The following is a 13,018-nucleotide window of genomic DNA, read 5'->3' as shown; positions in this document are numbered from 1 at the left end:
TGTCCTTTATGAAAGGGGTTTCTGCCTACTCTATTCATTGCTGGAGGGACTTTGAGGATAATCACACTATAGTTTAGAATGCAAACTAATGCACAGCAAAGGTTTTCCTGTACATGGAAGTGTATTGAAATAGTTTTTATGGAATAATAATTTTGGGATAATTTTGGAGCAAGCCAATATGTAGAAAATGTTCTCCAATATGAGAAAATTCAGCCAGCATCTTTACACCCCCCAAATTATTTTGGTATGTTTTTTAGCAAGTTTTTTTCACAGACAAGCCCCAATATTTCAAAGAGACTAACACCTGATGTACTCTTTATACTTTCCTGAAGGATGAAACGCAACCTCTGTGTAAGAAGGATAAATGGCTTCGTGCCATTCATCTGATTGTGGGGGAACTCCCTAACGTATGTTGCTGGTGGAGCTAGGAACAGAATGTACCCTGCTTCCAAATGATAAATTTTTGCTGAGCTGAGGCTGGCTGTAATACTTACTTTAGCAAGTGTGCTGAAAATGTGTAACAAATATGATTTAAAAAAAATACTTGCAGTCATTTTCTACTTGATCTTAGCTTTATATTTAGAGAAATAGCACCCTATGAGACTGTGCTTTTCTAATGGTTTAGAGAATGGCTGAGGTATTATCAGATTAATGCCATGTAGGCTGGTCAAATGGTATTATATCTCTAGGATATTCAATACGAAAACCTCAGTGAAAAAACATTTGGAAAGTCATGTCTCAAAGGCTTTATGACAACTTTTGGAAAGTGTGAGAACTTGCATCTCTGCAGCTGAATATTGAAAGAGAAGTTCAAGGGAGTCCTTATGTCACTTTGCTGTGATGCTTTGCAGTTTTCAGTTAATATAAAGGCTGTTCTCCAAATTTAGGAAACATCTGTAGAAAGTGCTTTTTTAGTTTGCACTTCTATTCAGAGCAAAAACGTGCCATAATTAGTGCAAAATTAGTACATAATTAGTACAAAAACAATTTTATTAATTCATATCCCTTTTAGTGGCAGGATGATCCTTTCACCTTAGACAGAATACATGTTCAGATCAAATAGTGATTGAAATAGTTAGGATATGCCATGATTGTTAGAACTTATTTCTAATGGAAATGAGGATGCCCAGGGAAGCCAGGACGTTTTTCTGTCATGTTTTGGACTGGAGTGTTTGCCTGTGCAGTATTTCATAATTACATATTCTGTATAGCTGGGTCAGTAAGCGTCTGTCCTGCAGTTAGTTATAATGAGTTAAGTGTGCTGAACAGATAGACAAATAGGAAGATGGAAGTGTCTGCTCGTAGACTATATTGATTGTAGCTACTGCACTGTAGCTTTTGTGAATAATTCAGCATTTTTACATTGTGAAGTGAAAATTCTTTAAATATTACTTTTATTCACTATGTATGGGTATATTATATACATTTCATTTGGAATAGTCTATCTCTCTGTGTAGCTGGACTGGAATATAGTTTGGTGGAATAGTTACTCTGGAATAGGCGTTCTTATCAATTTCCTCTGAATAGCGAAGATACCGTTCAGAGAATTTCACATGCTCGTTTGATTTTAGAGTTTTGCTGTCAGCCTAACATGTTTTAGGGAACAGTTCTCGTTGCACTGAAGGTAATTCAGTCAACAGTTTGAAATATGTAGCTGCTTAGAAAAGAAATATCACTTCTTCCTAAATGCAGTTTAGTTATTTTGCTTACTCTTCACACTCTATTAGATTGTTGCTTAAAGGATAGTTTCTTAAGGATATGTGTATATATATATATATATTTTTTTTTATTTTAGCGGATGACATAAAGCTGAATAGCACTGTTTTCCATTGGCCTGACCAGATTGAGGTAATCTTTGAAAACAGTAGAGCCCAGCTGTATAACAGGAGGAATTGTGCAGAGATGGCTTTGCTTAAAAGGTATGGGGTCAAGATGTTTTCTTTCACTGGGCATTTCAAAAGGAAAAAAAAGCTCAATGTTGGTAAAAAGCAGGTAATGTCAAATAAGTAAAGTTGAAAGAGAAGTGAGAAAGCAAGGGAGAAACCTGGCTTGCAGTACTGTGGAGATTTCAGAAAAATATTATCAGGGTGGATTAGGATGTTCCTGTCCTCACATAAGTCTGAAGGGTGAAAGGACAGATGTTACTGGAATAGTCACAATTTTATCCTGTTATTTTGCCTTGCACAGTATTACACATATTTTGTCACATTGTTTTCACTCTGCCTTTATTTCCTTTGGGTAGCAAAGGCAGCAAATGTAAGTGAACTAAATCAGTTGAGGGGTTTTAAAATGGTCCCTGAATTCTAAATGTGTAAACTGCATAGTATTGTTTTAACTGATTAATTAATGGGTTTTCAGTGGAATCTGTATTTATTTTAAACTAATATTGAGGTCAGAGTTCATTTGACAGTGCCTGTTATAATTCATAAAATCATCAAAATCTGAAAAGGAATGAAACAGAAAATGGTATTACCTTAGCTATCTTTATCTCAGGTGTTCTCAATTTGAGGAAACTCTTGAGAGTTATAAGAGAGAAGTAGAAAGCTACAAAAAACGAGATGTTATGACCATGGAAGAAATGAAGAACAATGCTGAGAAATTTAGAGAGTTAAATAAGAATCTGGATAATGCAGTAACAGAATTGGAGGTTAGTATTTATTTGCCCAGCTAAGGTACAGAGTGGGTTTGCAATGTGTTGGATGAGGGAAAGTTTAGTTCCTGTCCTGTGGTTTTTTTTTTTCACGGCTCTGGGCATGTACTGTCAAGGTGGCTTTAAGATTCCCAAATTCACAAACATGTTGCCAATATCTTGTCCCCATGAGTCAGTGTTACTGCTGAGTTGAAGAGGATATTTGGTGGTGGTGGGGATTTCTTTAGGGGAATGTTTTAATTGAAATACTGAATTTCAATGTTTTCAGGCCTTCTGTAGTAGCAGGTTCCATCCACAGAAAACAGAATTCTTCAGCAGAGGTGGCAGGAGGAGGATGCTTGGGAGGTGGCATTTTCCCTGAATCAGGGTTTGTGCTGCTAGAGCTGCATTTAAGTCCCCTCTGCTTGGTCCCCAGTTAAAAACAAATGTTTTCCAAATGTTTGTATTGTTTCCAGAAGTTGCCTATAGGCCTTAAATAAATGTTACATCAGGGAAAGGGAAGTTGGCTGGTGTTAGAAGAAGCAGCTGAACCTCAAGGTTCCTGGCTTCTGTCCAGGGATCTGCAGCCAATTTCCTGGGTACTTCTAGGCTGAATAGTCAGTCGCAGCTGCATCTCTGCTGGGAAATGACACCGGTTACCTTTGAAAGATCTCACGGGTATTGTGAGGCTTAATTAATATTTCTAAATGACAGTGAGACAAATGAGATTTTTGCATACTTGGAACTCAAGGATCAGGCTTTTAATTAAGTCTACTCAAAAGAGAAAATTGGACCAATTAAATCAGTTTAGGACCTAAATAAATTGCCACAATCCCTTCATGTCAATACTCTTAACCTGATTTAAAGGCATCTAGTATATTTATTTAGTGCGAGTAAACTGCATTGATATGTTGTTACAGGTTGATCAGAATAAGTAGTTAAGTTGGTAAAGTTCTTAATATATGATTATGATGAGGGGATGGTCCATGCGATTTGAATGATACTACAATCGGCTTAGTGAATATATAAAGTTAGAAATTATTTTGGAATGTAAGTCTCTGGCAGTTTCTCTGCCTGCTTCTCATATGGAATGATTAAATTGTCTGTTGGCATTATTAAAGCATAGACCTGGGACTCTGTCTGAATTCAGTGTCTGCATTTCAGACAGTGTTTACCTGTGCTTTACTTGCCCACCTGTAAAATGAAGATGGCAGTATTTTTTTTCCTCTAAATCTTTGCAGGTTGATTTATCCTGTAAGGTCTCTTGGGCAAAGACAGTCTCTTACTATGTATGGGCACAGCAAATAGCATCCGCTTTGGTTGGTGGTCCCAGATGTTTCTGTAATACAAGCTAGAAACAAGTAATCATGATTGAAGAGAATTCCCATAAGCCCATGTAACAGAGGAGCTTTCATCCAGTTTTCAAAGTGGCTTAATAACTTGGGAACCTCAGTTTTAATGAATGCCATGGCGCATAATTTATTTCTAAATGGAAATAGATTTTAAAAGGTATTTGAGTAGCGAATGATACCAACAAATAAGTAGGGAATTTTCAAGAACACAGTTACCTTATTTACCTAAAATCCACAGGCCTAAATCTACAGAACTGACTAGCTTTAGGACCTATAAAAATTGTATCCAATATTACCTATTAAAATGTTTAAATAGCAGTAGGAATTTTTGATGGAAATAATATTTTTTTCCTTAAAGGCTATTAATAAAGAAGAGGAATTACTTGAACAGGAGAAGAGTCAATTTCCTCTACTGCAAACTATAATTACAAACAAACAACCCTTTGAGCAACTTTGGATAACGGCATATAATTTCCATACCAAATCTGAGGAATGGATGAATGGTGAGGCTCTGGTGCTCATTTGCTGGAATGTGTCATTTTCAGTTAGTTAAGTTTTAATGAAGAATGTAGAAGCTGCAAATGTTGATTAGTAGTTGTGAGAAAAAAAATTTGAAGAAATAAATACTGTTAAGCAGTATGAAATAACAATTTCTGACTTGCGCTTTGCACTAAGATAATTCTTTGTAACACAACTGTTTTCCAGTTAAAGGAGAATGATTATAAATATGTGTAAATGCATGTCTTTGGTAATACCCTTACGCCAAGTTCTCTCTGTGCTCTTTTACACTGCTGTATTCAGGATCTCTCCAGGAATTGAATGCTGATGAAATCACAGAAGAAATTGGGAATATGTGGAGGACTATGTACAAGCTCACTAAGAGTTTTCCAGATTTGCCTGGGCCTAGACGCTTAGCAGAAAATATGAAATATAAACTTGATAAATTTAAACAGCATCTTCCTGTCTTGTCAATTGTCTGCAATCGTGGAATGAAGGAGAGACACTGGAAGCAGGTACTTAAACTCCGCTTTAACTGTGGAAGTATTCTACCTCAGAAACTGATAGTTCAGTATACTAGTCCGTATATTAGTAATAGTTCTGTATTTCACAATGAGAAAATCCTTTATCCTGTCACGTAATAAATCCAGTTTAGAAATTTATAATGGTACAGGCAGGAGCTTCTTTGAACTAATAATTTATGGCAGAAAAGCAAAGTGGGGGAGTTGTACTGATATTTCTTTAGTTTTTATTTCTTGCTGTTTGATAAGTTTCTTACAAACATACATCCTGATAATGATTTTTGTTTATTTTTTTGTTTTCAGATCAGTGAAATTGTAGGATATGAAATCACACCTGATGAAACTATTACCCTTCTAAACATATTGGAATTTGGGCTATCAAAACATCTTGATGAGTAAGAAGCTTACTGTAATCTCAGTTTTTTAGAGGGGGCTTATTTAGCAATCAGTATGTTTAATATGTCAGATACCATATTCTAGTTTGTTTCAGGGCTTTTCTGTGTTAAGAACTTTCAGGTTTTCACAGCTGTATTTTATCAAGCTAAGGATGGAATTGCTGAAAGTTTTTGTGGAACAAAGGCGTCAAGAACCAAAGTTATACTCTTAAAACACATTTGCACATACATTCACAATTTTCTGTCTGTATTTGATCTCCAACTTAATATTCTAGTGATTAATATCTCTAACTTGATGACCCTGAAAGTCCAAAAATATTCCCTAAAATAAGAGTGTATGATATTATTAATGAATATATATGAAAGGTAGTCAGTTATACAACTTTGTCTATGACTGCTTTCTTTTTTATCTTCAGCTGCACTTCAAAAATATTTCTAAGATACATTTCATTCCAATTTAGACTGGAACCTATTGGAGCAGCTGCTAGTAAGGAGTATTCCTTAGAGAAATCAATGGAGAAAATGAAATTAGAATGGGTCAACCTACATTTCAGTCTGGTGAAGTACAGGGATACTGTGAGTAAACACCAAATCAGTAAATACATTGTTAAAAAGAACTACTTTAATTCTCAATAGCAGTTCGGAAATATTAGAGGGAAGTTACTCTTGACTCATTGTTGCGTGATGGAAAGTGGAATCATATCCAAGAGTCTGGGTAAACTTATCCATTATCTTACCTTATATTTAGATGGCTGATGTTACCTTAGTGTCTGGATAACTCATGGTCTCAACATACTCATCCTAACAAATCTGTGAGCTTGAGAGCTTCTGCTGGTTTTGTATGGCAAGCTCATTTGTAGTGAAATTTTAACTTGTCCGGAGGCACAGAAAATCACATGCAGTGCAGAAGATTGAGTTAGAAGTCATTGGAATCCCTGGCTAGCTTCCCATTCACAACACCATTCTCTCTCTTAACTTTTGGTGAAATAGAGATATACAGTGGAGATACCGTTTTGTATCTTCAAACATGTTGCAGTCTTTCTTGATGCCTTGCTTCTCTTACTTTCTTACCTTCAATCCTCAGATAAAAGGGGGAAACAGGAAGCTGAATGAGTGTGAGTTTTAAGAGCAGTGAAATGAAGCAACTCTCATTTGCCTTAACAAAATATGATGTATTTACAGAATACCAGCATCCTGTCAGCAATTGATGACATCCAGCTTTTGTTGGATGATCACATTGTTAAGACTCAGACAATGTGTGGCTCTCCCTTCATCCAACCGATTGAAGCTGAATGCCGGGTAAGGAAGAGCTTACTGAGCTTACATGTCTTTCATAATACACTTTCCCCAAGTACTTTAAGGTGTTTTGGCATGATAAAGAGTTATATAATTTTTAACTGTTTCTAAGGAGCACAAATATTCATATTTTTCTCCAAGAGCTTTGAATTAATGGTTTCCAGAGAAGGGTGTGCAAAGCTTCCTTTGCAGCTAAATAAAATGTAGCTGCATTGATAAATCAGTCCTTATAAACATGATTTTTCAGTTATATAACTTGAACATGTCAGCTGATTTAAAAAAATCCTACTGTGTTGTGTAGTGAGACACAGGTCTGCCACTTGTAAGAGATAATGCATTTGTAATCTTCTGGAATTGGCACAATCCTTAAGAGTTTCAAGGTCTTTTTTTGTTACCTGTCCTCCTGTTTGTACAGGTGTAATCTCCTGGAGGACTGATAAAACAGAGCCTCCTGTAGCAATTCGTTTTTGTTTAAAAAAAAAAAAAAAGAATTTCTAAAGGAAGGATTATGCAGAAAGCAGAAATCTGTTTCGCATGAGTATTTGATATGACTTGAATTTTTTTCTGGCTAATTTCGATGATTTGTAAGTAATTCTAAGCCCTAAATCCCATCCTTTCCTGTGGACGTTAAGCCCAATCCTAGATACAGCTGCTGCCCATGAGAGCTGGGGGAATGAAAAGAAACTACTAATGTAGAGCTACCTTAACGGTCTTGATTTACCCCTTGCAGGTTAATGAACAATACAGTCTGGCTAAATACATTCCCTGGCGTATATCTTACACTCTAGACTGTGAAAGGCACAAAAGCAATGCTATCTGAAATCCTTTATTCCAGAAGAATCTCCCCCTGGTTTTAGAACAGCTTTGGACTGCTAGAGTTCCATAAATTAGCTGCATTTGGGCCGAAGTTTGGACCAATTGTATATAGGGCCTGTGAGCTGACATTTACTCACTCTGATGGATGCCTTGTCAAGATGGAAAGTACACAAGTAGCATTAAAAGACAAGATTCTGGATTGCTATGCTGGTCACCTCTGCACTTCTTACTTAGGCTGTTCTCCCACAAGTTGCTTAAAAAGTACTTGTGCAAGAATGGGTCCATTGTTTATAAGTTGGTTTTTGTTGTTGTTGTTGTAAAATGTCTCCCTTATTTAAAAAATGTTCAGTTGTTCTTTTTGTTTATTTTTTTTAAAGCTAATGTGCGAAATGATTCACGTCCTTTGATTGCCACATGTAGATTAATTCTTGATATAAGTTTGCTTTTTTTGGTGGAAGATAATACTCATTCTTTCAATAATCAAAATAGTTTTAGCTATTAAATGACAAAACTACATTTGTGTGTAAGTTACATGATTCATCTTTTTGATGACAACAGCAGGTTAAGTAAAGTTTCCAGCTGATCTGTTGCCTTCTTAGTTGTCCTGATATACTTCCTTGATACCTGTTGCAAACCTGCTCCAAACTTGGCTCCAGACTGAAATGCTCTAGATTCAGAAAGAAAAAAGAATTATGGATTATTTTTAATGCTGATCACCTTGCAAAGTCAATTGAGTCATCTCGACAAACTGATGCTAGCGCAAGTGGTGAACTACACCCCCTCCATGAGGAACATAGTGATCTACAGTATAGGTAGGACAGAGTAGGTGGTTGGGACTGAAAGACATGGCTTTACTTTTCACTGCTGAAAAACCGAGTCTTGTGTAAGTACTTTAAAAGCTCCTTCTCCTTTGATACGGTTATTAATTTTCCAAGCGTGCATATGAGCTTCCTTAAGATGTTAAGTATCCTCTCATTTGATTGCCAGCTAAAGGTAAAAGTAGATGTATATCAGCCAAAGCAACTCCTGTAAAGAGAATAACCTTGAAGAAACCTGGAAGTATTCGCTGTGGTCTGGTGTTCCTTCAGACTTGGGAGAGTTTTTTATTTTCTAATCAATTACTTTACAGAGAAGGAGCAACCAGTCCCGAAATGCTGGTAAAACATGAAGTCTTCCTTCATAGAAGTAATGTTGATAGGACTACTTGTGGGGCTAAGATATAAGTCAGTGTTGGATTGTCAGTCCCTGACTTCTTAGGGTTTTTTAAAGAGCTTCTTTCCTGTAAGGTTGTAGTAATACAGGGGAAACTATTAGAGTGGTATATTTTCAAAGTCCTTTAAGAATAACCACACAGGAATGCAATGCAGAAGACACTGCATTAAATTAAGTAATAATCTGGGATTTTACATGGTTGCTTCATCAATATGCAATTTAAAGTGATTGCTTAGAAGTCTTAAGTGTTAAATGTTTTCATTACAGGCTTGGGAAGAAAAGCTTGTTTTAATGCAAGATATTCTAGATAGCTGGTTAAAATGCCAGGCAACATGGTTGTATTTGGAACCAATTTTTAGTTCAGAAGACATTATAGCTCAAATGCCTGAAGAAGGTAGAAAGTTTGGGATTGTGGATACATGCTGGAAAGACATCATGTCACAAGTGGTAAGGGCTTACATTTAATATAGCATGCATTTTTATGTACATTGATAACATTATTATTATCATAAAGATGTATTAGCTTTTCTGGAGTTAGATACTTGGATTTAAATCACAAGAAGTTGTAATCTGGAGTGGAAAATCCTTTACTAAGCCCCACCAAAATCAAGTCTTGCAGTAAAAGTGGTAGATTAAATCACTACTGTTTTGAGATTTCTGTAGAGGCTGGGTATTGCAGGATGAAGTACAGCTCAGTTAGCATTTTAATTCTAAATTTTCCAGCTTTTGTACAGTTAAATGATGAGAATTAGGTAGAAAGATGAATGATTTGTACTTGCAGTATCTGCTTCAGAGTTCACTGATGATCTGTAGAAACTCTCCTCTTGATTTAATTGGATTTTGGATTAGGCTTTTCACAGAATCACACAGTATTAGAGCAACTAAAATGTTCTTTTTGCATATGATTGTTCTCTAGTATGTGGTGAGATGGTTATTAGAAACTTTTGTGAATATATACTGAGCTGTTAGTGTGTCAGGATAAGTCCATAGGGATAATAAATGCAATTGGGGACCTTTTTCAGCTTCTTATAAATAAGAAGTTGGTTAAAAAGTCAGATACTTAGTGGCAGTATGAGCTGAGATCTTTCACAAAAATATTAGGCAGTGTGTGATGAAGGTGCTGAAATAATCAGTGTAACAAAATAGAAGTTGAGACCTATTTAACAGCTCAAACCCTGTGAATGATGAAGCCTGTTCTGAAATCTGTGTAGCCTTGAAAATTAAGAGTGTTAACAGAAAGTGCAAATGCAACTTAGATGGCAAGAACAGAAAATAAATGTGACATGCTGTGACTGTGTTTGACAGAACTTATTTGTGAATGGGAAAAAATGTAGCAAGTCCAAGACACAGGAGAAAATGGTAAAGATTTTAATTCCTGTGCATGTTTCTGTTTTCCAGTATTGTCTGTATAGTTCGAACTGGTAAAACTGATCGTGTGAAAAAGCAAAAACTATTGAATAATATATATTTGTATTATTTATATTTAATAATAAAGAGCCACACAACAAAGACAATATCTAGCTTTTTAGCTTCTTGCAACATATGTAATCACTGATAACAATTTTAATGTAAAATGACATATAGCAATCATATTGAATATAAACTTTTAGCAGTTTCTGCTGAGTGTTTATTTTTATAAAGGCTAAAGACACAAAGGTACTTGTTGCAACTGAACAACCCATGATGTTGGACAGACTTCAGGAAGCAAATACTCTCTTAGAAGAAATTCAAAAGGGGTTGAATACTTACTTGGAGAAGAAAAGATTATTTTTCCCAAGGTAAATTAATTGAACAGGCCTAAGTTAGAGACAAAAAGCCATAAACTCTTTGAAACCATTTCTACTGAGCTGGTAAGTATCATTTCCTAAGCACATGTTTTCATAAGCACAGTCCCACATAATAAAGAAGGAAAACCTATTCTTCTTTCTAGACTTCAATTCATCTTCCTCAGCTCCAGCTAAATTTGCAATGCCAGGGACAGACAGAGGTGGGGAGGCAAAATCTGTCTCAGCACAGCATAAACTTGTGTTTAGAACCACATTATCACTTACAGGGAATTTTTGAGGGAGCTTGCCACCTTTCCATGGCTGATTCACAAGTTATGGCCTAGCCCTACCCTCTTCAGCTGTGCAGTGGCGTGTAATACATAGGGATTATATATGATTATGAGGAGCAGGATTGTATGTTTTTACCAGTTTTTTTCTGGCTGCATAGATATCTCTGGTCTTTCCTGAGTGGGTTTAAGAACCCTTCTTCTCTCTTCCTCTGCATAAAAGGACGGACATGTTGAAATTCTTCTGAAAAAACAGGTCTAATGAGTTTTATAATGTTAAAAACTGCTTAAGAAAAGGGATTCGAGATAATTGCTCCTTTGTTATATTGGTGTTCTAAGTAACAAAAACAATTCAATTCATCTGGCGTATAATAGATTCTTAATGACAATTTTCATGTTTGGAAAGCACATGTTCATTAACTGTATCCTTCTAACAGATTCTTTTTCCTGTCTAATGATGAGCTGCTTGAAATACTGTCTGAAACAAAGGATCCGCTTCGAGTGCAGCCACATTTAAAGAAGTGTTTTGAAGGAATTGCTAAACTGGAGTTCACGGAAGTTCTGGAGATCATAGGCATGATCAGTTCAGAGAAAGAAGTCGTTCCTTTCATAGATAAAATCTATCCAGTGAAAGCAAAAGTAATGTTTTTACTATAATATTAAACTAATGCTTTGCCTAAAGTGTACATTTTTGGGGGAATGCTATTTAAAACTTTTAGAATCAGATCATGGAAGGTGTTTAGGAGGTGAAGGTGCAGACTGGTACTGTCTCATACAAAAAGGATTTCCTACTGAAAGGACTACGGCATTCCATCTTTTTGGTAAATTCCTCCAGGCACTTTTCTGTGTCTTTATGCATCTACTACTTTTAAAATATATATAACATTACATGGCACAGCAGAAACAGAGAGAAATGAAGAAAAGATGAATGGCTGCCCCTAAAGAGGTAGAACATTAGTGTAAAAGGGGGCTGAGCAGAAATAGTGCCATCTAGCCAAGTAAAGGAGCACTCTGCCTTCTTTGCACACAAGGTCATGCAAGAGCGAGAGCATTATCTGAACGCTGTTTCATTAGGCATGTGAGACCTGGATTATTCAGTGTCTGTAGAAAGTAGAAGAGGAGCTGGGCCAGTGTAGAAAATGGCAGGAAGACAAAAGGAAGGTACCCTGGATCTTGAAATTACAGGATCATCGTTACTGTACTCCCACACTGATAATGTCTCCCACTGGTGTGTAAAAGGAGTAATTCATACCATTTTAGCTGCTGCTAAAGCTAGTAGTGATTCACAATATAAATTGAACTTTAAGGTATGATGGTACACTGTGAATAAGATAATTATAATTTTGTTTAAAATAAAATTAGGTCATCACAATCACACCATTACAGACTTCCAAGTTTCTAAGTTTGGAGATGTATCTGAGTTCCTGCTTTTTCTGCTGTGCCCCAGGCAATGGTGTGCAGCTGAATTGCTGTGCGATAACCAAAGAGAGATGGGTTACAGACATCACCTTTTTTCCCTTCATCTTCCAGGAACAAAACATGCCCAGGGTTAGAATGATCAAGCTTAACTGACCTTGCAAGCCATGATCTTCATTTTCCCTTCATGCTTATATGAAAGCCTGTCTGTTTCTTGAGCTGGATTGCCTTTAGAGTTAGCTTGAATTGCCTGCCGCCAGGCAGTGTTATGCTATGGTAGGGCTGTCAGAATTTAGGGATTTTCAACTTTTTTTTCCCTGTATACCACACCCAGAGCAGAAGAAAGCATATGTAAGCCTACACAATTCAATTGTGCCTAACTCAATTGCCCTTTAAATGGAGTTTAATCAAGAAATGTATATCGACTCATCTGTTTTTCTTGTTTGAAGGGCATGGTAGAAAAATGGCTTTTGCAAGTAGAGGAAATGATGCTGGCTAGTGTAAGAAAGGTTCTTCAGGATGGCACAAGAGGATATGTTAAGGTAACTACCTGTTTCTAAATTATAGTATAACATAGCTTTCACAAGCAACTTTCCTTGAACAAGTTGCTCAAATTTGTCTTGACCAGGAAACTGTTTGAAGCTGAGTGGAATCCAGATCTCCCTGTCCAATAGTATCAGATTAAAGTTTTACATCTGATTTTCTTGAAGGAAAATTAACCAAGCTTTCCATGCTGACTCTTATTTATTTTCAGCATGAAACTTAACCTTTGGGGAAAGAATTGTTATCAATGCCATTATCTAGTGTGCTTGCATGACTTTCTCTGTCTG

At 36.3% G+C, this 13,018-nt stretch overlaps 1 protein-coding gene across 1 annotated transcript in view; it reads left to right on the top strand.

The window, feature by feature from the left end:
• DNAH3 (dynein axonemal heavy chain 3) overlaps positions 1 to 13,018 on the top strand; it is a 72,966-nt gene that overhangs the window by 21,211 nt on the left and 38,737 nt on the right. The window contains exons 16-26 of the mRNA XM_067306285.1: positions 1,796 to 1,919; positions 2,494 to 2,647; positions 4,340 to 4,484; positions 4,783 to 4,994; positions 5,304 to 5,395; positions 5,857 to 5,971; positions 6,578 to 6,694; positions 8,987 to 9,166; positions 10,361 to 10,497; positions 11,210 to 11,411; positions 12,638 to 12,730. Coding sequence (XP_067162386.1) covers positions 1,796 to 1,919; positions 2,494 to 2,647; positions 4,340 to 4,484; positions 4,783 to 4,994; positions 5,304 to 5,395; positions 5,857 to 5,971; positions 6,578 to 6,694; positions 8,987 to 9,166; positions 10,361 to 10,497; positions 11,210 to 11,411; positions 12,638 to 12,730 — 1,571 coding nt within the window. The remainder of the gene's footprint in view (positions 1 to 1,795; positions 1,920 to 2,493; positions 2,648 to 4,339; positions 4,485 to 4,782; positions 4,995 to 5,303; positions 5,396 to 5,856; positions 5,972 to 6,577; positions 6,695 to 8,986; positions 9,167 to 10,360; positions 10,498 to 11,209; positions 11,412 to 12,637; positions 12,731 to 13,018) is intronic.

Source organism: Apteryx mantelli, chromosome 16 (genome assembly GCF_036417845.1).
Source record: "Apteryx mantelli isolate bAptMan1 chromosome 16, bAptMan1.hap1, whole genome shotgun sequence".
In the NCBI taxonomy this organism is placed as follows: domain Eukaryota; kingdom Metazoa; phylum Chordata; class Aves; order Apterygiformes; family Apterygidae; genus Apteryx; species Apteryx mantelli.
The sequence above is the reverse complement of the archived record's forward strand: the minus strand, read 5'-3'. Positions and strand labels throughout refer to the sequence as shown.